Raw genomic sequence first — 25,117 nt, 5'->3', positions numbered from 1 at the left:
CAACGGGAGAGGCCACAACAGTGAGAGGCCCACATACCGCAAAACAAAAAAACAAAAACAAAAAGCAAATCAACTCTTAGGGCTTCCCTGGTGGCGCAGTGGTTGAGAGTCCGCCTGCCGATGCAGGGGACGCGGGTTCGTGCCCCGGTCCAGGAGGATCCCACGTGCCGCGGAGCGGCTGGGCCCGTGAGCCATGGCCGCTGAGCCTGCGCGTCCGGAGCCTGTGCTCCGCAACGGGAGAGGCCACAACAGTGAGAGGCCCACGTACCGCAAAAAAAAAAAAAAAAAGAAGAGGCTGTAGCCACAGATACTTTTTTCTCTGGCTGGGAAGGAACTCTCTCTCTAGAGAACAGGGAAGAGTTCACTCCCAGGCCAGGTGCAGGGCCGTGGGGAGGCAATCCCTTCCCTCATCCCCAGTCCCGCCTGGCCGTTGGGGGCAGGACAGGGAGAGTTTGTTTTGAGGCTAAGAGTAGGTTCCCTATATAAGATGGGCAACTCTCGCCTGGTTCAGTCAGGAAGGCAAGAGGGTGGTGCACCTTAAAATTGAGGGTGAAGTGGATCCATTTTCCTCTCACCTGACTCATTAATAGAACATCCGGGATCCACCTCCAGGCAAGTGAGAGTGGCAACAGTTAGGTCCAAGATCTTGCCATTGGTTTCCTTTAGAATTTTACTAAACTATTCAAAAATCACAAAAATAACTTACGTTTATTGCTTCCAGTGAGACAGATGTATGTATAATACCCCCCAAAAAGGAATGTGATTAATCTCTTCCCCACCCCCTCAATATTAGCTGCTCGGATGTGACTCTCTACCCACGTCTCCATACTCACACAGCCGTGTCCAAACACACACATCCTATTTAGAGGGTGCTTTGCTCATCCCTTGACAACAGAGGATAATTCCACTTGCTTATCTCAACTAACATCATCTTAACTTTTCAGGTCAATGGGTAGACCCTCAACTCATTCTTTCTGAAGAGCTGCATGACATTGCAGAATACGGATGGGACACAATTTACTCACCCACTCTCCTAAGGATGGACAGTCAGGTTGTTTCCAAGTTTTCCTTCCTGACCATTTCAAGCAAGGCTGCAATACCCATCCTTGAACATATGGCTTCCTTCCTCACACCCCTTTCTAATGGATCCTAGAAGTGACCTAGGTCAATATATGTGGGTCATTCTGTTGTAGTTCAATGGCTATTCCCCGTGTTATTATTCATGTGTTCTTTTCACAGATCTGCACTGAGTGTCTGCTGTGTGCAGAGCACTGTGTTCGATGTGCAGAAGTAAATGAGGCAAGGCTTTGCCCTCAGTCACATAAATACTAAAGATTATTTACATAGCTGGTATATATTAGTTATATAGGTAATTATTAGTTGTATGCTAGTTACATAGTATATAACTAGTATTTATAGAACTCTTTTCAACAGAAGAAGTGATAGTGCCCTAAGGGAGGTAGATATAGATTAAGGGGTGAAGGAGTGTATGTGTATCCATGTCCTTTTCCTCCAGGGCAGGCAGAGAGTGACCTGAGGAGGCCCTGCCCCTGGGCCCACCCTTCTCCTCATCCCTGGTTGCCCACAAGAGACAACCTCTGGAACTGGATGACATTTTTCCCACTCGTACTAACCACCATTCATCATGGTGGCCTTTTTCTTTCTTTTTTTTGGCTGTGTTGGGTCTTTGTTGCTGCGCACAGGCTTTCCTCTAGTTGCGGCGATCAGGGGCTACTCTTCGTTGCGGTGCGCAGGCTTCTCATTGCAGTGGCTTTTCTTGTTGCAGAGCACGAGCTCTAGGCACGTGGCCTTCAGTAGTTGCATCACGCAGGCTCAGTAGTTGCAGCACGTGGGCCCTAGAGCACGCAGGCTTCAGTAGTTACAGTGCATGGGCTCTAGGGCAGCCAGGCTTCAGTAGTTGTGATGCACGGGCTTAGTTGTTCCGTGGCATGTGGGATCTTCCCGGACCAGGGATTGAACCAGTGTCCCCTACATTGGCAGGTGGATTCTTAACCACCGCACCACTAGGGAAGTCCATGGTGGCCTTCTATATGTTAAACATCTCACATATATTCCCTTATTCACACTAATCCTTACAAACCCACTGAATTCATTATCTATTGCTATGTAACAGATTATCCCAAAATTTAGTGGCCTAAAACAATAAACTTCTGTTATCTCACAGGTTTTATGTGGCCTTTTGTGTCCGACTTCTTTCGCTTAGCATAACATTTTCAAGGTTCATCCACGTTATATACATGAATCCACACTCCACTCCTCTTCATGGTCCAAAAAATTCCATGGTATGAATATACCACTTTCCTTCGTCTATACATCAGTTAATGGACATTCTTTTAAAGTTGCCTTAGAGATTATCATACTAAGTGAAGTAAGTCAGACAAAGACAAATATCATATAATATCACTTATATGTGGAATCTAAAAAAATGATACAAATGAACTTATTTAAAAAACAGAAACAGACTCACAGACAGAGAAAACAAACTTATGGTTACCAAAGGGGAAAGGTGGAGGAGAGGGATAAATTAGTAGTTTGGGATTAACATATACACACTACTATATATAAAATAGATAAACAACAAGGACCTACTGTACAGCACAGGGAACTCTACTCAATATTCTGTAATAACCTGTATGGGAAAAGAATCTGAAAAAGGATGGATATATGTATACGTATAACTGAACCACTTTGCTGTACACCTGAAACTAACACAACATTGTAAATAAACTATACCCCAATATAAAATAAAAATTAAATTTAAAAAAAGAAAAAGAAAAAAATTTAAACAAGCAAAACACCTAAAAATATTCTTAAAAAGGATAATGGCAGGTAACTATCTCTACTAGATAATAAAACATTTTTTTAAATCTATGATAATAATGTTGATACATTAAATAAATATATAAATACAACAGAATAAAAATTCTACATTATTTCCATAAAAAAAAAAGTACTATTACAATGGCACAGAAAAAGGAAACACATAGATATAAACTAATAAAATAGGTGCAGAATCTGTACACTGAAAATCACAGAACAGTTATGGGAAACAATCAGAAGACCAAAAACAAAGAGAAATACCAGGTTCGTGGATCAGAAAACTCAATATTGTTAAGATGTCAGTTGTCTCCAAATTGATCTATAAATTCAGTGCAATCCAAACAAAAATCCCAGAAAGATATTTTGCAAATATTGATAGCATGATTTGTAAATTTATATGCAAAGGCAAAGAGACTAGAATACTCAAATTAATTTTGAAAAAGAATAACCTAGGAAGATTTACATTACCCAAGTTCAAGACTTACTATAAAACTACAGTACAATGTTGGCAGACAGATAGACAAGTAGATGGATGGGACAGAACACAAAGTCCAGAAATAAAGATATGGCCAATTGAATCTTTACAAAGGTGCAAAGGCAATTTAATGGAGAACGGAGAGTCTTTTCAAAAATGATGATGAAACCATTGGAAGGGAAACAATATGCAAAGGGAGAGGAGGAAGGGAGGGAGGAAGAGATGAGAAGAGAGATAAACCACGATCTATACCTCATACCATACAGAAAGTTAATTCCAAATGGATTATAGATCTATATGTAAAACTCTAAAACTTTTAGAAAAAAAAATAGGAGAAAACCTTTGCTACCTCGGGTTATGCAAAGTGTCCTTAGATATACCAAAAGCACTATGGAAAAAAGAAAAAAAAATTAGACTTATCAAAATGCTTTAAACGTTTTCTCTGTAAAAGACAATTAAGAGAATGAAAAGACAAGTCACAGATCAAGAGAAAATATTTGCAAATCTTATATTTGATAATGGACTTCTTTCCAGAACATAAAAGAAATTTTGAAAACTCAACAATGAGAAAACAAACAGCACAATAAAAAGATGAGCAAAGATATACAGGTAGTAAATAAGCACATGAAAAGATGCTCAACATCATTTGTCATTTGGGAAATGTAACTCAAAACCACAATGAGATATCACTATATACCTATTTGGAAAGTTAAAATTAAAAAAGAAAAACTGACAATAGCTAGTGTTAACAAGATGGAAGCCGATGAAACTCTCATACGTTGCTGGTGGGAATGTGCAATGGTGTGGCCACTCCGGAAAATAGTTTGGCGGTTTCTTTTAACGTAAACAAACACTTACCATAAAATCCAGCAATCCCACTCTTATTTATCCAAATGAAACAAAAACCGACATTAATATAAAACTTATACACAAATGTTTATAGCAACTTTATTCATAATCACCAAAACAGAAACCCAAGTGCCCTTCAGTTGGGGAACGGATTAATACATCTTATATATCCATACACTGGAATACTACTCACCAACAAAAAAGAATAAACTATGATACACAGAAGAACAACATGGATGAATCTCAAAATAATTATGCTGAGTGAAAGAAACCAGACCCAAAAAGAGTACACATTGTATGATTCCATTTTTTTTTTTTTTTTTTTTTTTTTGCGGTACGCAGGCCTCTCACTGTTGTGGCCTCTCCCGTTGCAGAGCACAGGCTCCGGACGCGCAGGCTCAGCGGCCATGGCTCACGGGCCCAGCCACTCCGCGGCATGTGGGATCTTCCCGGACCGGGGCACGAACCCGTTTCCCCTGCATCGGCAGGCGGACTCTCAACCACTGCGCCACCAGGGAAGCCCTGTATGATTCCATTTTTATAAAATTCTGGAAAATGCAAACTAATCTACAGGAACAAAAAGTAGATCAATGGTTGTCTGGTGACAGGGGCTGCAAGGGAGGCAAGGAAGGGAGAGGGCGGGATTACAAGGGCTTAAGAGGAGACTTTTAGGTGTGATGGGAATGTTTCCTATCTTAATTGTGGTGATAGTTTTAACGGTATATACATGTGTCAAAACTTATTAAATCGTACACTTTAAATCCATGCAATTTATTGTATGTCAATTACACTACAATAAAACTGCTTTTAAAAATGACCTGCCTCTTTGAACATGTTTGGGTTCCTCTATGAGAAGTTACAACTTTGTCAGTTTACAAATTCTGTCAGTTGTTTTATGTGTCAATTTGGCTAGGCTATGGTACCCAATTATTTAATCAAATACTAATCTAGGTGTTTCTGTGAAGGTGTTTTGTAGATGAGATTAATATCTACAATCAGTTGAAAGAAAGAAGGAAAGGAGATTATCCTGGATAATATGGGTGGGCCTGATCCACTCAGTTGAAAGGCATTAAGAACAGAATTGAGGGCTTCCCTGGTGGCGCAGTGGTTAAGAATCCGCCTGCCAATGCAGGGGACACAGGTTCCATCCCTGGTCTAGGAAGGTCCCACATGCTACGGAACAACAAAGCCCATGCACCGCAACTACTGAGCCTGTGCTCTTGAGCCCACAAGACACAACTACTGAGTCCATATGCCACAACTACTGAAGCCCGCGTGCCTAGAGCCTGTGCTCTACAACAAGAGAAGCCACCGCAGTGAGAAGCCTGCGCACTGCAACGAAGAGTGGCTCCCACTCTCTGCAACCAGAGAAAAGCCCACGCGCAGCAACGAAGACCCAACGCAGCCAAATAAATAAATAAATAAGAACTAATTGAGGTTTCCCTGAGGTAGAAGAAATTCTGCTTGTGGACTGGAGCTTCAGCTCCTATCAGAGTCCCAGCCTGCCAGCCTAGATTTCAAACTTGCCTAGCCAGCCTCCACAAACACATAAGCCAAGTACTTACAGTAAATCTCTTTACACAGAGACAATATATCATATATTAATATATTATATATCCTAACACACCTATTAGAATCATATACTGATATTATCTTATTGCTCATATATTATCAATAGTATATGTATATTATATATGGTTTGGGGGTATATACACATATATATAAATATCTATATCTCAGTTCTTTTTCTTTGGTACCGAGTGGCCCAAACACCCATAGTCCCTACTCCTGCCACATTGCCTTTTCTCTCCCAGCCTGCCTCTATGGCCTCATGGGGAGTTCCCTACAACCAGCTGACTGAGGAAGAGAAAACTCAGGACTGGTTCACAGATGGTTCTGCACGATACGTAGGCATCCCCCCAAAACGGATAGCTACAGCACTGCAACCCTTTCTAGTGCATCCTGTAGGACAGTGGTGAAAGTAAATCTTCCCAGTGGGCAGAACTCTGATCAGGGCACCTGGTTGTTCACTTTGAAAAGAAATGGCCAGAGGCATAAGTTTGGTTCATGAGCTGTGGCCAATGGTTTTACTAGATAGCCAGGGACTTGGAAGGAATGTGATTGGAAAATTGGTGACGAGGAATCTAGGTCATAGGCCTCTCTGAATGGGCAAGGAATGTGGAGATATTTATGTCCCATGTGAATGCTCACCAAAGGGTGACCTCCACAGAGGAGGATTTTAGTAATCAGGTGGATAGGGTGACCAGCCACCCCATCATTGTCCATTGGCTTATAAGCAAAGTAGCCAGATGGCAGGGATGGAGGCTATGCATGGGCTCAGCCACGTGGGCGTCCACTCACCAAGGCCTAGCTGGCTACAGCCAGTGCTGAGTGCCCAGTCTGCCAGCAGCGAAGACCAACCCTGAGACCCGGCACCATTCCCTGGGGTGATCAGCCCGCTGCCTCGTGGCAGATCGATTACATTGGATTGCTTCCATCGTGGAAGGGATAGTGCTTTGTTCCTACTCTGGATGTGATTTGCTTTCCCTGCATGTAATGCTTCTGCAAAAGCTGCCAGCTGTGGACTCCCAGAATGCCTTACCCACCATCACGGTATTCCACAGAGCACTGCTTCTAGTCAAGGGACTCACTTCACAGCAAATGAAGTGCAGTAATGGGCTCACGTTCGTGGATTCTCCTGGTCTCACTATATTGCCTGCCATCCTGAAGTAGCTGGCTTGATAGAAAGGTTGAATGGCCTTTTTTTTTTTTTTGCGGTACGCGGGCCTCTCACTGTCGTGGCCTCTCCCGTTGCGGAGCACAGGCTCCGGACGCGCAGGCTCAGCGGCCATGGCTCACGGGGCTCCGCGGCATATGGGACCTTCCCGGACCGGGGCACGAACCCGTGTCCCCTGCATCGGCAGGTGGACTCCCAACCACTGCGCCACCAGGGAAGCCCTGAATGGCCTTTTGAAGATCCAGTTACAGAACTAGCTAGGTGGCAACACCTTGCAGGGCTGGGGCAACGTCCTTCAGGAGACTGTCCGTACTCAAATCAGCATTCCATGTATGGTGTTATTTCTCCCACAGCTAGGATTCATGGTTCCAGGAATCAAGGAGTGGAAATGGCATGGCAGCATTCAATATTAACCCTAGTGATTCATAAGAAAAATTTTGCTTCCTGTCTGCAACCTTATGCTTGCTGATATAGACATCTTCATTCCAAAGGGAGGAACGCTTCCACCTGGAAACACAACAATGATTCCATTGAACTGGAAGTTAAGACTGCTACCTCCATTTTAGAGTCCTCATCCTTCTAAATATACAGACAAAGATGGGAGTGACTGTACTGGCTGGGGTGATTGATTCTGACTGCCAAGGGGAAAGCGGGCTGCTACTACATAACGGAGGTAAGGAGAAGTATGTCTGGAATACAGGAGATCCCTTAGGGCATCTCTTAGTACTCTCATAGCCCGTGACTAACGCCAATGAAATACCATAACAACACAATTCAGGCAAGACTTCTAATGGCACAGACCCTTCAAGAATGGATGTTTGGGGGCATCCCACCAGGAAAAGAACCACAACCAGCACTGAGGTGCTTGCTGAGGGTAAAGGAAATATGGAATGGGTAGTAGAAGAAGGTAGTTATAAATACCAGCTACGACCACCTGACCAATTTCAGAACTGAAGGCTGTATTATTATGAGTATTTATTCCTTATTTTATTGTGAGAATGTTTGTGTATTTTTTCTTCCCTCTCTTATCCCCTTGTCATCTAACATAAAATGTATCAATAAAAACTAAGTTTACATTATTGAAGTTATAGGATTATCAAGGAGAGGAGTGAACTTCATCCAAAGGCTTTGCCTCCTCTTCTGGGGAAAGGGTTAGCACATTTTCAGTTGTACACAGGATCACTGTATCATGTTAGGTGGAAGTATGACTTTGTTATTGTCTTTATTTGGAGATTAAGTATGGTTTAGGAGATGTGTATTGGTGCCAGGTTGACCAGATGTGGTCTGTGCTTAACAGTTTTATGTGTCAGGTTGGCTAGGCTCTAGTACCTAGATATTCAATCAAACACTAACCTAGGTGTTGCTGTGAAGGTATTTTGTAAATGTGATAACACCTAAAATCAGTTAACTTTACGTAAAGGAAATTTCTTGGATAATCTGGGTGGACCTGATCCAACCAATTGAAAGGCCTGAGGTTTCCCTCAAGAAATTCCACCTGTGTATTGCAGCGTCAGCACCTGCCTAAGAGTTTCCAGCCTGACCTTCCTCATGGCATGCACTAGACTCCAGACCTGCCTACCTGATCCCTACAGTTACAAAAGCCAATTCCTTGCAACAAATATAGATGGATAGATAGATATAATAGATAAATTGATTGATAGATAATTGAAAGATAGAGGATGGATGGATAGATAGAATAGGTAGGATAGATATCCACAGCTTGCATCTCTCTATCTCTGCGGTGGAACTGACTGCCACAAAAACCACCTAAGAAAATCTTGCATCCCTTGAGAGTCAGAGCTTGTTTTTGATCCAAAAGGGATCACTCAACATATTCATCAGGCATGGCCCCCAAAGCTCCTGGGCAAATCCCAGGAGTTCAAAGGATTATTCTAATGGAGGAATCAATTGGGCAGGTCAGGGTGACACTCCTAGAATAGTGTTCTGTCTTCCAGGGCATGCCTTCGGATATGTTAGTCCTTTCATATTTATTAAACTATCTGTAACGCAGTGGAACGCTACATGGCCACTTAAAAATACGCTCTTTATAGGGCTTCCCTGGTGGCGCAGTGGTTAAGAATCCACCTGCCAATGCAGGGGACATGGGTTCGAGCCCTGGTCCGGGAAGATCCCACATGCCAAGGAGCAACTGGGCCTATGCGCCACAACTACTGAGCCTGCACTCTAGAGCCCGAGAGCCACAACTACTGAGCCCGCGTGCCACAAGTACTGAAGCCCGTGTGCATAGAGCCCAAGCTCCGCAACAAGAGAAGCCACCGCAATGAGAGGCCCGTGCACCACAAGGAGTGGCCCCCGCTCGCCACAACTGAGAGAGCCGTGCACATCAGCAAAGACCCAATGCAGCCAAAAATAAATAAATAATTAATTAATTTACAAAAATATGCTCTTTATCAACTGCCCCTGAAAGGGGATACAAAATCTCATAATATTAATTGCTTCTAAGGAGGGGAGCCCCTGGGCTCTGGGACAGAAGTGGGAGGGAGGATTTTCACTGTTTGTACTTTTGGAATGTTGGATTATGTGAGTCTATCATCTAAATTAGGGATTGGCAAACTGTAATCCACAGGCCAAATCTAACCCACTGCCTGTTTAAAGTTTTACTGGAACACATTCATGCTTATTTGTTTACATACTGGCTGTGGCTGCTTTCAAGCTGCAATGGCAGAGTTCAGTAATCGGAACAACTACATACACAACATACACAATGTCATACGGCCCACAAAGCCTAAAATACTTACTATCAGACCCTTTACAGAAAAAATTTTCCGATATCAATCTAGATTTTTTTCAAATAGAAAAGTAAACTGACATTTAAAGAAAAAATGACCCAAGAGAATTGAAAACATCTGTCCACACAAAAACTTATATATCAATGTCCATAGCAGCACTAGTCACAATAGGCAAAAAGTGGAACCAGGGCTTCCCTGGTGGCGCAGTGGTTGAGAGTCCGCCTGCCAATGCAGGGGACGCGGGTTCGTGCCCCGGTCCGGGAAGATCCCACATGCCGCGGAGCGGCTGCGCCTGTGAGCCATGGCCGCTGAGCCTGCGCGTCTGGAGCCAGTGCTCCGCGACGGGAGAGGCCACAGCGGTGAGAGGCCCGCGTACCGCCAAAAAAAAAAAAAAAAAAAGTGGAACCAACCCAAAATCACTCAACTGATACATAAACAAAATGACAAAATATGATATAGCCACACAGTGGAACATTACTTGGCCAGAAAAAGGAACGAAGTACTGATAAATGTTACAACACAGATGAACCTTGAAAACGTTATGCTAAGTGAAAGAAGCCAGACACAAAAGGCCATATATTGTAGGATTCCATTTATATGAAATGTCCAGGCAAATTCACAGTGATAGAAAATACATTAGTGGTTTACAGGGGCTAGAGAGAAGGAAGGATGAGGAGTGACTGCAAATGGGTGCAAGGTTTCTTTGAGGAGTGATGACAATGTTCTGGAATTAGATAGTGGTGATGGTTGCACAACTCTTTGAATATACTAAAAACCACTGAATTGTACACCATCACCAAGTACACGGCATTTCAGAGTTCAGTAGGGGGCTTAGCACCGAGTGATAAGTTAGTCCCCTCTACCACCTCAGGATCAGACCAGCCAGGGAGTTAGGAGACCAAGTTCTACATCCCAATTAACCCAAACATCCATGAGATCTTAGGTAAGTTTGTTTCCCTGTCTGGTTCTTAACTTCCTTCTCTATAATATGATACAATTGGACAATGCAGGAGAAGGCCAGTACGAGACACGAGGGGAGATTCAGGGGGGCCTGACTTCCCAGAATCCTTTATTCTTTCCCCAAGATTTATCATCACTGACCCTAATAACCAGCATCTCCATCACCATCATGATGGTCCAATTTGAAAGCACTTTCACATACATGATGTCATTTGATCCTCATAACCACTCTTTTGGGTAGATAGGTATTATCCCCATATTACAGATTAAGAAATTAAACCTCAGAATCAAATGACTTGCCCAAGTTCATAAAGTGGTTAAGTGTAGGACCTGGGACTCAACCCCAGGTCTGTCCACAACACCACACTTTGCATGTTTGGCCTCTCTCTAAAGCCCAAGACAGCAATGTCCAGCAGCCTCACTATAAACACATCTTTGTTTGGACAAAGCAAGGGAGGAGAGGCACAAGGACTTGGGTCCTCCTTGACCTTTTCTTATGAACCCTTCTATACTGGTACAGCAGCAGTCTGTGCATAGGAGTATGCATGTACACTGGTGTGGACACCAAGCTCATGGTGTCACAAAGATATACATACCGGTACACATGACCTCAACAGATGAGAGGTCACTCCTTGTTACCAGAGTGGTGGGGAAGCTATGCCTTTAGTTCAGGGGAGTCCTGAGCCAGAACTCTGGGTGTCTGCTCTCTCCTAAATCCAGAAGACTCATTACCCCTTTCATGAAGCTTCAAGAAGGAAGGGGCACTTCCTCAATGCTTGGTAGACAAGAGTAGTGAGGAGAAGAGAAGGCCTGGAAATTATCCTCATTGCCTTTGCTGAAGCGAGCCCAGGAAGGGGAACATCAGTGAACAGGGCATTCACTCCCAAGCTCAGAGAGCTGGGCCTAAATCTCAAGGAGTATCAGTGAGAACACTGCTGTCAAACCCAGGTCAGCCCTTGTAAGTCACAGTGCCTGGGCACTAGTAACGCTACCAGCTACGTGTGCTTTGGCAAGTCACCCACCCTCTCTGATTCAGTTTGCTTATCCAAAGATATGGCTAATGACTGCCTGGGGTCTAGCTCAGAGGGGTGCTTGGAGGTTTCAGGGACATAAACGGAAATGCTTTAAAAACAAAATGTACTTTAAGAACGCACTCTTTCATTCTCCCACAGCTGATAAGGAAGAAGGGCTGAGGCATGAACACACTTGGGGAATGACCCATTGATGCCTTTCCAGGGCTTGGCCAGCAAGGGGGAGTCAAGCCAAAAGCAAAAGTGTCTTCAGGAAAAGCCGGGCTGCCCATGCTTGTTTGCACTCTTTTTTCATTTGGCCAATCAACATTTATCAAGCATCCCCTACAGCACAGATGCTGTTCTGGGGGCTTGAAGATAAAGCAGTGAAGAAAAGAGAAAATGGCTCTGCTCTCAAGCTTATGTTCTACTTGTGAAAGATCAATAAGTAAACGAATGTCAAGCATTGGCAGGTGCTATGCTGAATTAAATTGGGTAAGGTTAACAGTGATGGGGGAGTGGTACTATTTTCTGTAGGATGTAAGCAGGCCCCTCTGATAAGAGGATGTTTGAGGAAAGACCTGAAGGAAGTAAAGGGATAGATTAGGAGGCAGCCACACCTTCTGTCTAGGCTACAGGACACGAGTTCTGGGGAGAGACAGACACGTTGTCCACAGCAACAGAGAATTTCTTACCATGCTGGCTTGGTTTGCCCCTCTTAGATTCATTTTCCTGCTACGTTCCTTGGGGGGAGGGGGGGTTGACCCCTACAGACTGTATCCCTGGGTCAGCCTTGTCCTCTGCCTGACTTTTGTTAGGTTCGGCCAAAAGGAGGTCCCCAGAAAACTGGAGAACAGGATGAAAGAGAGGTGGGATACTGAAGGTCCTGCTTCCTCTGCCTGGCCACAGTTCCGACAGTGGCTGCATTCCTCTGCCACAGTTCCCATCTGCCTTCCACAGCCCCTTCTGTAGTCAATCCTCCAGTGTTGCCCCTCCTGGGCCCCATGGGGTGGGGGCTCATCAGGAAGCCTTGCAGGATTAACCTTCTAGATGAGCACCATGTACCTACCTGTGCAGGAGTGTGCTGTCCATAGATGCTACCTGGACTGCCTCTCCCATCAGGACAGGATGAGTTTTGACCCTAGAGGCACCTATCGCAGATAAAATGTGGACCATGGCCTCCTCTCCTCCTCCAAAGCTCCAGCTCTGTCAAATCGTTCATACCAGCAAAGGTGGGAACAGAAGTTGAGGTTCTAGAGCCCCTCGTCTTACTCCCTTGGGACCTCGCTGCCCTGGAGGTTTTTCTCCCCAGGATCCAGCCCACCAACTTTCAACTTTGTGGAAGAAACGGATCCACCTACCTCCAACACCAATAGCTCATTGCCCAGTTTATTTCCTTGATAGTATTTATCACTACTGGCTTTTTAATGTGTACGCCTGCTCTGTGCACTACAATGTACATGCCATGAAAGAAGAGAACTTCCCTGTCCTGTTCTCCTAAGTGAACAGCATCCTTGGCCTAAGTATAAAACTCAGAAACATTTTTCAGTGAATAACTGACAACAGAAATGAGTATAAAGCCATCTCTGCTCCCAAACACCCTCCACAAGAATTGTAGCCATAAGCCCAGACAGCAGTGGCTTAGGGTCACAGGGGTGGGCAGATACTCTCAGAAGCGTCTCGGTACTGCTGACTTCTCCAGGTGTGTGTGGGCAGGAGCCCCAAGTGGGACAACCAGGATAACCCAAGAGTCAGAGACCACTCAGGTTCCACCTTTCTGAAGATCCTCAGCTTCTCCGTTCCTGAGAGGCTAGAGCTAACAGAAACAGTCTCCAGGTCTCAGCATCGACTATATGGAAGACTCAAAATGAGGCTCACCAGACCACCTCCACCAACGACCCAAGAACTCCTGTGGGTGAGCGCCGCTGGTTATTTTCCTCCACTTAAGGGGCCCAAGCCTAGGCCCTCTGAGACCTGATTCAGCATCTCTTTGGACCCCGTTCTACTCCACCCTAGATGCCCACCCCTCCCACGTGTGGTACCACCGCCACCAGGCCATCCCCTTTACCCCCAAAGAAACCCAAGCAGCTCAGAAGTGCATCAATCGACCTTTAATGTCCAAAAGAGGCAGAGGCGTGGATGCAGAGCACAGGAGATGCTCCAGAAACGAGGGAGAGATGGACACACACCAGACATTTCCAACTGGCCGCACACGTCTGGGAGGGCAGGGGGAGACAGATCTGGACACTCATAAAAAAATAAACCTCAACTCAAGCACTCAGTCTTGCGCCCACCAAAGGGTTTTACAGGGAACTCACTCACCATCCCGGTCCCCACCCTCCCTTGTCAGCATCAAAGAAAGCTCAGCACACACTAAAGGCTTGAGAAGGGGGCATTCTCCTGCCTCCCCACCAACCTCGAGGATGGAATCGGAAAAAAAAAAAAGAGAATGAGCTGGATCCCAAACCCCCTCCACAGCATCAACCCTACACGTGAGAGTTTTTAATGCGATTTACAAGAATCAACAGCTCAATCAGTAATGACTCCCCCCACCCCATTCCCCACCCCATCACTGTTTGATCCACAGACAAGATTTCCCGAGCACTCCCCTTGGAATCTCCTCCCACTAGCGGTCCTGCTCCATCCCCTAATTCCTGGCTTCACCACTGCAAGACTGACCTCCAAAGTTCCCCCAAAGCCCCTCAACAGCCTTTATCACACTTCCACCCCTGCCTCCCACAAGAGGCTGCCACCACTCACAAAGTCCCTTTCCCTCTCCACTGAGACCCAGCTCATCCCGGACTATCCTCCTAAAGCCTTCCCGGGAGCAGACAGCCATAGGGCAAGCAGCGTCTAGGCCAGATGGCTGAGGGCGGGTAGGGCGATACCCATCTTCACCCCCAAAACAGAGGCCCCCAGAGGTTTTTAACATAAAGGCCCACTTGTCTACCGATACACCTTAGAGATTCCACAGTCCTGCCCCTCCCTCCCCTCTACCCTAAACCAAGATATACACACATTCACACACATATACAGAGGAAAAACAAGGGACACATTAATTTGGTTTGATTGCTAAGACCTAGCTAAGAACTAGTCACCAGAAATTCCCTTGCCAGCCAACTACCAGGGGCTGCTCTAAGAGAACTCTGGAGGAATGAGAAAACAGAGAGCTAAGCAGGGAGCAGACAGAAGGAGAGAAGAATGAAAAGAAAAAAAAAAATCAAGCTAATCCCACCCTCAACATCCTCCTAGCATGAGCTCTGGCAGGAAGAATGAAAGAATAAAAGACACAGCCCTCACTTAGAAACTCTTCTGACAAAGACAGCAAGATAAGTCTGCTCCCCACTCCCACACACCACAGACAAACACGTCTCAAGGCCCCTTAAAGAATCCAGCCCCTGCCCCACCCTCTGCCCCAAGCCGTGGAATCACAGTTCAGTGGAATATTCTCCCTGGTACTAGATCAATCTCCCTACCCTCCTTCCTATCCCTCTCTCCTTGTCAATCCTAACGCTGTCCCCCCTGCAGCCTCCCTGGCCCTCCCAAAGCAGCATCCACCACCAGAAGAGGCAGCTGCACAGTTTTAGTTCCACCTCCAGAAACCTATTTCTTTTCCCCAGCCCTCCTAGTCGTACAGGCTTTGTTGAGGGCTTTTTATTTGTATAGGGAGAGAAAGAGAAAAGAGAGGGGTGGGAGAGATTTCCTAGTGCAATACAACAACAACAACAACAACAACAAAAATTTAAGTCTTGAAAAATAAACGTAAAGCAGCCTTCTTCCCCAGGCAACTAAACAGAAAGAAGTTTGGTTTTGTTTACTGCGACATACACATGAAATCGAGTATACAGTCCATGCAGTAGCACAGCCATTGGAGAGGACATCCTGATGCTGGCCCCAGTGCAAAACAGTCCCAGCAACGCCGCCTGCTTGCCATCACTGCCGCCACCACTAACACCTTCACTGCGGCCACCTAGCCTGACTTGAAGAGGAGGATTGCAACTTGACCCAAGTAAAAATAGATGAAGTGCTTTGTCTCGTGTGTAACGTAGCTGCCAAAATTTCGGCCCACAATACAATGCCAGGTAGGGTTATATTTCTTGTCAAATTCCTAAAAGAAGAATAAAAAAGAGAAAAAAGGTGATTAGGACAGCTGGAGGATGAGAAATCAGAATGAGAGTCTGATTAGTTTAGCTGTCACCCCCACCCCACCCCCAGTCCACGGCCTCGGTTCTCTGAACCTCAGGAGCTCAGGTTCTAAGGTTGGCTAGGACACTCCTTCATTAATAATGTAACACCACAAAGGCTCCATTATTTCTCTCTAGCACTTTACAGCCCGTTCATCTCTCGTTCCTCTAGCTACCCTGCTTTTCAAAAGCCCACCCCGCAATCCTTCAGCAAGGGAATCAGAAAAGCCAGTGGAATAAAGGCCCACTCCAGGGTCACACAGCACTGAGTAGAAGAGGAGCAAGCCTCCCTGGCGTGCCCCTTGCCACCTCTCACATTACTAAACCAGCATTTCCAAACGCCAAAAGCCAAGACGCTAAAGCAAAACGGGGAACGAAAGTACCAGGAGTACCTGCAGGAGAACCAGGAAGCGATTCTGTGTAAGCCAACATTAAAGACACTCCAGTGTGGCAGGCACTACGTGGGCTGTAAACACCAGAGAAAGGACCTCAACCATGAGATCAAGGCAGTTCCCTCACTTCTCTCAGGGCTAGTACAAGTTCAGCACCAAAGCCAGCTAGGAAATCCTCACGACCTTATCAGACAGACCTTCCCACTCCGTGGACCCAGCAGGAAACAGATGGCTCAGTTCTAGCTGCATCCTGCCGTGGCTGTGAAAGGACAGCAGCCCTCCACCACGGGCCCAGCAATGCAGCCAACCTTGGGGCTCTGGCCCCTAGGGGCTCAACCTGCAACTTGTTTAGCGTCCTCACAGCCCCCATACCACGTAACTCCAGAAGGTATTAGGAGACGGCGGAAAGGGCATGGGTCACCACACTCAGCTTTATTCCTGACTGAAGACCCTGTGTAACATAGGAGAGCCATAGTTGCTTCCCCATTTTCCCCATCAGCAAAACGAGAAAGCGATTCTTCTGACCCTAGGAGTCCATGGTTCTACATTCTCTCCCTGAATAGAACAGAAAAACCATCACTCAACAAGGAACCAGCACGCCTAGCAGCCTTGCCAGCTCTGCACCCCCTGGCTACACACACAGAAAGAAAAGTCTCTCAGGACCCCAGTTTCCTCTTCTCATACCACCCACACACACAGGAAAGAGTTCTGTGAAACTCAAGGATACTCTACCGCCTGTATGGACCAGAATGCCACGGCTCTTAGGCATCCTTGGGATACCAGAATTAAGAATATCAAAGACTGGGGCTCTGCCACCAATGGACATGGATCCTGACTGGGAATCAGGGACCCTGGGTACCACCTTTCACCTCTAGCTCAGCAGCTTCCTCACTATATATATGTTAACTATGTCCATGCACCCAGGAATTCTTCAGGGACTAAACCTATTGCCCCAATAATGCTCATCTATTAAAAAATATATATATATCTATATATTCAAGCCCACCCTTTCCTCAAGGAGGCTGGGAGAAGGGGACGATTTAGTGCGTGAGTCCCTTTTTCTTTGGCCGCGCAGCTTGGCTTGCGGGATCTTAGTTCCCTGCCAGGGATTGAACCCGGGCCATGGCAGTGAAAGCACTGAGTCTTAACCACTGCACGGCCAGGGAACTCCCCACCTGAGTCCTTTTAAAGAAAAGGAAACGTCCTACATAATGAGAATCACTTATAGGGCTATCCCACTTTAAATGATGCAGCTCCCTGAAAATTTGTATAGGATCTTATGTTATCCAATCAAACATCCTTGGTCTTCATTTTGAATAGTTCTGAATTGGGACAGTTATATCTAGTCCTGAAGCTTCACTCCCCATTGCTTTTGCAGTCACATAACTATCTGTAAACATACACACAACCCCAGCAGAGTTCCTATTAAAAACTCTTAAGGTAAATGCTGTAATAAATAAGAATCATCCCCTAACTTATCTCCTTTGCAAGTTCGTAGGGTTCTGTTTGCATGGAATATACCTACTTTCCTATGCCCCCACTCCAGCCCTCCCTGGGGCATAACTCAGCTATCCATCCCTATCCCTGACCAACCACAGCTCTCCCAGCACACCTTCTTGATATAGGCAGCAATGTCCTTCTCTATGTTGTACTTCTCCATAGCCTGTGTGGCGCAGTCAACGGCATCTTGTTGCATGTCCTCAGACATGTCTGCGTTCTTGATCACTGCCTTCCGGTCAGACATCGTGACACTGCAGAAGAAGCAGAGAGGTGAGGCTGCAATCCCATGCTCTGGGCAGTGAACACTAACAGCTGGGTGTGGGGCTGGGAGAGGAGCACAGAAGATGAGGGCAATAGAAAACACAGATATGAGGCATTAGAAAAGGGAGCTCCTAAGATTTTAGCAGACACATGGTTGCCAAGTCTGGGAAACACAAGGTAAATAATTAAAAAAACATAATAAGCCATCAGTTGTTATCACATGTAAAATGAGGCTTTTCCAACTCTAAACTTATCTATTTCCAATATTTTGAATAGCACCAATAGCCAAGATATTACAATACACCATCTACCAGCTGTGTCCTTGCGCAAGTTGATTAAACTTTGTGCTCTCATTCATCATCTTAAAATGCGGACTTGAGTTAACCTCAGGGTAAACCTGGTGGTATAACACCTGAACATAATAGACCCTTGATTTAATGACCATTATTATATCATTGGTATCAAAGTGGAAAGATGAATTAGGCCTGACTTCTGGTCTGTGGACAAGTTACTTAGCCTTTCTGCATTCGATTACCTCTATTTTAGCAATGAGGATATCTCTCTATCAAGAGCTGTTGTAAGGATTAATTAAGGTTATATGAGAACACTGCAAACAAGGACAGTCTATACAGTGGTCTCACCCATTAGCCAGATTCAGCCCACCACCTGCTTTTGTAAACAGTTTCATAGGAACACACTACAATGGCAGAGTTGAATAGTTGTAAGAAACTAGATGGCCTGTAAAGCCTAAAATATTTACTATCTGGTCCTTCACAGAAAAAGACTGCCAAGCCCTAAGCTACCAATGCCCAGTGGTGACAGAGACAACAAAAGGTAAAGAATTATTATTTTAATAGCACTCTTTCGTATCCATGCTATCTAAGACATTGCATTCATCCTATAGCAACCAGAGTTGCAGAGCTCACCTTGCATGGTCCCCTCCTAGGATGACAGGAATTCCAGGAGGGCTGGCCACGGCCTGCCTAGAAGTCTATGGCATGTGAGGTGCTTTGCAGGAAAGGGGATGAGCTGCAAAATCCTATCCTCTGTCCTTGACCAAGTCCCATCACAGAGGGCAGTAACAATCCACCCCCCACCCCACGTGCTACTCCCCCAAAGCGCCACTCTGTGGCCTGCCCAGTGGATAAAAGATGTTGTCGTTGCAGCCCTGTCCGATACAAAGCTACACAGGGACCCGACTGCTCAAGGAGAGATCCCTGGTATCATTCCGGGCCACCCGGATCTGAGTCCACACTAGCCTGTGGGCTGGGTGGGCTGAAAAGGGAAGCAGAATTCATGACTACTTCTTCAGCCTGCACTAGATGCAAAGAATGCATGCGTGCCAGCTGCTAGTCAGGCAGCCCTTTACTGCATCCGGGGCACCTCTGTCTCACACTGGCTAATTAAGCAGGGCTGGTTCCACTTTTGCAAAGGCTGGCAGAGCAAAGGATTATTGCCCCAGTACCCTCTGCTCCCATACGCCCGAGAGGAAAAGTCAGAGCCTCGAGAGGAGTCTGTGAGCACCAGCTGGGGCTGAGGAAAAGGTCAGGCGAACCCTGTTCAAGGCCTGGCTGTCTATATGACCTGGGGCAAACCAACATCTTTTTAGAAAACAATGGCTGAAATAAGATAAATGTGGCAACTTCAATGGGTTTGCGCAAAGGTACGACAGCAGCAGTACAGGGAAGAAAACTAGTGTCACCCGGCGGCCTATCCCAGGTTACCACTCAGAAGGGGGCACTGTTTACAAATCCAAGGGTGGGGTGGGGCCTGATTAAAGGATGAAATCAGCACCCGTTTTCCCAGCAAGCTCACCTGCCCCACTGCCTCATTCCCAAAGTCCAAAGAAACAACTTTGTCACAGTAATTAAAACCACCTTACCCTCCAGGAGAGCCTGCAGTTACATAACGTTGGTCTTGTGACTACAATGCCACGATTCTTCACCCCTGACCCCCCAGGCGTCTGAGAGGTGAGGCCTAGCCCCAGTCTCCCCTGTCCAAGGTGCCAATGAGAAAAGGAAAGGGAGGGGCCAACGTAGTCCCTCCCCCCCGGGGAAGAGGGGGAAAAAAAAAGCAAGGGACCTGGGCCTCCAGATTGAAGGATGACCACAGGGCCCCAGGCCAGCTGCCTTAGTCACGAGCCAGGGGCTCCTCTGAAAAGCTAAGAGGGCACTCCAGGACAGCTCACTCTCCTCTATCCCCGGCCCTGCGACAAAAAGACCAAGCCTCCGAACGACACGACCCGCCCTCCCCGGCCCCCAACACGCACAAACGCTTGTATTTCCTCCCTTCGGACCCCAAGGGGCCGTCTCCCTCCACCACCCCATCCTCCAGTGGCTGCGATCCCGAAGGCCGGCACCTGGGCCGGGAGAAAGCCTCCTCCCCCCGCACCTCCGCCCGGCCGGCCGCCCTCCCCCGTCCGGCCTAGAGCAGCGCCGTAGTGACTGGGCGTCCTCGCTGCAGGAAGGACGCCCCAGAGGGTGGCGACGGCGGGACGAACCGCGTCACGCCCGAGCCCGCTCCGCGGCTCTCCCTCGGCCCAAACAGCAAGGGCCTCCGAGCCCGCAGAGAAATCGCGGGGGGGGGGGGGGGGGGCGGGAGGCCTCACCTCTGCAGCCAGGGGCCCCGGGGTCGGGAGGGCACAGGGTGGCGCAGCCCTGGGCAGGAGAGGCGCCGGGGGCGTCACGCCGAGGCCAGCACTGCTCCGGGCCTCGGGGCCGAACTCCGCGCGTCGGGCCGCCGCCCCGGGGCAGCCTCCACCCACCGCTTACCTTTACGGAGGCGAGTCCGCGCGGGGTCCCGGGGGAGCAGGGATGGCCTGAGGCAGAGCGCGGGCAGGGCGGTGTCCCCTCGGCTCCTCTGGCAGCAGCCGCCGCCGCCGGCGCCGCCGCGGTCTCCGGCTCCCGCAGGCCCGGGCCGAGCACAAGCGCCGCCGCCCTCCGCCCTCGAGCTTCTCCCGCCGCCCGCGCTCCGCCTTGCGCCCGCCGGCCCGCCTGCCTGCCAGCTAGCCAGCTCCGCGCTGGCACCTCGCAGCTCTGCTCCGCTCGGCCTCGAGCTTGGCGGACGCACGACCCCCCTCTGAAATAGCGCCCCGCCCCGCTCCCCCCACCGGCGCGCGCGCCGCCGTCCGCGCTCCCCATTGGCTGGGCCCGTTCGGCCCCGCACTGCGGGCTTCTCCCCGCGCCGCTCTCGCCCCACATCTTGTTTCCTCCCACAATGCCTCGGGGCGGAGGGGGAGCTGGAAAAGGTTGGGGGAGGGAGACGTGGCCTTCAGAAAAGAAAAAAGAAGTATACAGACCCCACTAACCAGGGCTGGAGAGGCCAGGCCTAAAAAGGAATAAAGAGGCCGGGTTCAATGAGAGAGAAAAAGGGGGAGGGGCGTAAAGACCCTAATTCGAAGAAGAATAAAGGAAGAGAGTGGGATGGAGATTTCAGACCCTGGGAGCCCATGGGGAAGGGGTAGAGATCCTAACCTTAGGAAGGGGAAGGAGGTGAAGTCATCAGTTTTAGAGGAAAAGACAAGACCCCTTCCGTCCCCCCAAAACTGTGGGAAGGAGAGGACAGCCAGCCCTATGGAGAGGTAAAGCCATGAACAGCCGCAGGTCTCCCCTCCTCTCACTTTCTGGGAAGGCCCCTTCCCCTTCCTGCTCTGCCTTTGTTCCCGAGTCTCAAGGCCACAGGACCTAAACTCCAAGCTGGGGCCCCAGATGCTGTTTATCTTCAAGAGCAATGGAGGCAAACCCTAAGCACGATTGTGAGAGGGGAGGTTTGTCTTTGATACACAGGCCCCTGGAAGAGAGATGAGAGTAAGCCATTTCCAGTCAGTCTACCTGCTTGGTTAGACAGGACTAGAGGGGGCGTGAATAGAATCCCCTAGAGGTACAAACCAAAGCATGTCTGTACAGCCAGGAGCCTTAAAATTCACCCCATCTATATTCCTCACCTTATAAAGGAGAGAAACAAGGGACAGAGGAGGGGAGCCCTTGCCAGACCACCACAGGTCAGGCCTGGACCTGGCTTCTAGGCTGAAAAGTGGTGCTTCTAGGCAGCAGTCCCCCTGGGGTTTGTGGGTGTGTGTGTAAATGCCTGTGCACACTGGGGGAGTGCCTGCCCTCCATGCCACACCACCCACCTCCTAAGGAGAACAGGAAGCAGCTGCTCTTTTCTTTCCAAAGGAAGTGTCTACCTAAAGGGGCGGTGAGGGTCTTTATGGGAAGCCAAGCATTTGGGCCACACAGTAAGGATTAAGAAGCTTCCATTCATCCTATAACCCTAACCCTAACCCTTCATTGCCCCAAACCATGGTCAGGAAGTCAGGCTTGTTCTGGCCCTGACCTGCTCTGATTTGGGGCATCATAATTTAGTGTTCATTATGAGTCAGGGGAAACCTAGAAAATCATCCCCTCTCACTTACGCTTTCCCAACCTGCTCTATCATCTTCAAGCTCAATGAGGAGATGTGAAAGAAATAGGCGAGGCCTGTGGTATCCCCTCACACCAAGGGTATTCTGATGTCAGCTTCAGTGTGAATGAATGGGGGGGTGGGGCACGTGTGGGGAGGAGGAAACTACCTCTTAGAGAATTTCAGTAACTTGCCCAAAATTCCCCAGCTTGTAAGCAGCAGTATTTAATTCCCAGTGCCTACACTTTTAGCCTTTCCACTATCCTCCTGACAGAAAAAAGATAAAACTGTAAACTAGGTGTTGGGTGCCCTATCTAAATTATACCAGCATTTCCTAAGCTTATCTGACTCCAAAGACCTTTTTTATCCAAGCATTTATTAACATCTCCAGGAGCTACTATTCCACAGGACACAGTTGGGGAAACTTGTGCTATGCTAATTACTACTATTTATGTAAACTGCTTACTGTTTAGGATAATTACTATGCAACATAGTAACTGTTATAATTAATACGTCTGCTTAACTTGGTGGACATTTCTATTTGATGCCACTACATGTTGATCGTCCGGTTTTCTGTTGCCGGGATAGCAGAGCCATGTCTTCAGATTTAAAAATCAGATGGGACTTTTGGTTTTGTCTCATCTGTGAGCCCCTTACCCACTGGCTACTTCTTTAACTTAGGGGTTCCCCAGGGCACTGGTCAACTTAAGTAGTTTATACCATGATCTGAGCCTTGATGACCTCCCTAAATTCCAGACCTCCACTGTGGGTGTCCCACAGGCTCTTTGGACTCTTCACATACACCTATATCCTGCCTGGTCATTAAGAGCATTGGCCCGGGAGCCACAATGCCTGGATTTTAACCTCTTTCCACCACTCAACCAGCTGTGCAGATCTGGCCAACCTATTCAACATCTCAAAGTTTCATTTTCCTCATCTATAAATTGAGACTAATAATACCTACTTTATAGAGTTATGAGAAAAATGCACGAAAAACTCTTGGCACATGTGTGGTCCATATAAGTGATTAATAAATGTTAGCTAGCATCAACATCTCTCTTCCAAACTTATTTCCCTTTCCTGCATTTCTTTTTTTTTTTTTTTAATGCATTGGGGGTTTTTTTGTTTGCTTGTTTGTTTTTATTTATTTTTGGCTGCATTGGGTCTTCGTTGCTGTGCGCAGGCAGGCTTCTCATTGCAGTGGCTTCTCTTGTTGCGGAGCACGGGCTCTAGGTGCACGGGCTTCAGTAGTTGTGGCACACAGGCTCAGTATTTGTGGCTCACGGGCTCTAGAGTACAGGCTCAGTAGTTGTGGCACACGGGCTCAGCTGCACCGCAGCATGTGGGATGTTCCTGGACCAGGGCTCGAACCCGTGTCCCCTGTATTGGCAGGTGGATTCTTAACCACTGCGCCACCAGGGAAGCCCCCCTTTCCTGCATTTCTTACCTCAGTTCCTCGCCCCATTATCCACCCAGGTACCAAGTCAGAAACCTGCGGTCCCCTCTGGATTTGTGTCTCTCCCTTCCCCACCACATTTCTATCATCACTCACCTCCTGGCCGTGTCTCCAGTCCATGCCCCTTTCATAAGGAGTGCCTCATTCTCATTGTGAATACCTTGCATCTAGTACTCATCATCACTTCCAGTAGGCTCCCTGCCCCCTTTCTTAACTCCTCCTCCCCAAATCCACGCTGCTGTGATCTGTCTAAAATGCAAGTCTCCCAGGCCCTTCCCTCTTCCCTGCTCTGAAAAAAGACCCATGCTCCTTCCCATAACTTACTTCCCCTCCCAGCCACACACACCCCAGCCTCTCTGCCTTTTCTCCCCACGCTTCCCATCTCCCTCTTCAGGCTCTAGTAACACCATCAGCTGTTGCCTGTGGTTTCCCCCCACGGACCCAGATTCCACACCTTTGTTTATGTGGTTCTCTTGCCTGTGAGGCTGGTGGCTTTCTTTCCCAGCTCTTTGTCCTCTAGGAAGCCTTCCCTGAATCCCAGGCGGGAAGCATACCCCTCCTCTATGTTTTGGTAACATCCAGGGCTTATCACCCACCACATTTTATCAAACTTGTTGGTCTTATGTTTGTCTGTAGTTCCTTGCATACAGGGATCACATCTTATTTACCTGTGGGCTGCAGAACCTGACACAGTTCTTGGAACATGGGAAATTCTCTGTAAGTATTAGTTAAACCGATCATGCCCATTAATGGCTGAAAAATACATTTTGGAAGGACACACTTCATCTCTTCTCCACCCAAAGAACCTTGTCTAGGCTCTTCTGTCTCTTTCCCTAGAACCAGCAATGCACACTATTTACACTGGGCCCTTCCTGCCCAGTGCAAGTTGCTAATTAAGGTAAAACACTGTCAGCCCTGGGGAAAGTCCAGGCCTGATTTCTGAATTGATTTCCTTCTCACACTCTCTGGTTATTTGCCTGATATCCTTACACCTTACAGGTAAAAACTAGCAAGGCTCTCCCACCCCAGCTGACTAGGGCACCTACAGAAAAGAGACCATAGCAGTGACAGAGGTCATTTCACCAAGACCTTTTGCTATTGACTTGCTTCAAGAGCTCCAGGAGGATGGAAAAGGGTGGGAACACACACATTGTCACATTGCAGTGCAAACCCTGCTATCAGTCCCTTCTGCCAAGTCCCCACTGGGAAAACTTAAGGAAGAAACAGTGTGACTAGAACTACTGGAATGTGCTCCAGTTCACTGCTGATTTCTTGGGTGGCCTTGCAAGACGTACTTCCCT

The 25,117-nt window shown here is 47.5% G+C and overlaps 1 protein-coding gene across 1 annotated transcript; it reads right to left on the bottom strand.

Annotated features, from left to right (window-relative positions):
- Positions 1–13,718: 13,718 nt before the first annotated feature.
- Positions 13,719–21,004, bottom strand: DYNLL2 (dynein light chain LC8-type 2). Its single transcript, XM_027087161.1, has 3 exons — positions 20,731–21,004; positions 17,811–17,949; positions 13,719–15,730 (listed from the first exon to the last, which is right to left on the bottom strand). Exons 2-3 carry the CDS (start codon positions 17,940–17,942, stop codon positions 15,593–15,595), a joined length of 270 nt encoding a protein of 89 aa, XP_026942962.1. The 5' UTR covers positions 17,943–17,949; positions 20,731–21,004; the 3' UTR covers positions 13,719–15,592.
- Positions 21,005–25,117: the final 4,113 nt, after the last annotated feature.

The sequence above is a fragment of the Aethalodelphis obliquidens genome, unplaced genomic scaffold (assembly GCF_003676395.1).
Source record: "Aethalodelphis obliquidens isolate GAN/ISIS:26980383/991018 unplaced genomic scaffold, ASM367639v1 scaffold58, whole genome shotgun sequence".
Taxonomy (NCBI): domain Eukaryota; kingdom Metazoa; phylum Chordata; class Mammalia; order Artiodactyla; family Delphinidae; genus Aethalodelphis; species Aethalodelphis obliquidens.
Note: the sequence above shows the minus strand (reverse complement) of the source record. Positions and strands in the feature narration are given on the sequence as shown.

Coding starts and splice junctions, on each gene's coding strand:
- DYNLL2 (XM_027087161.1), bottom strand. CDS start 17,942: ATGTCTGACCGGAAGGCAGTGATCAAGAACGCAGACATGTCTGAGGAC. Junction 15,731..17,810: donor TTGCTGCCTATATCAAGAAG/GTGTGCTGGGAG, acceptor TTCTTCTTTTAG/GAATTTGACAAGAAATATAA.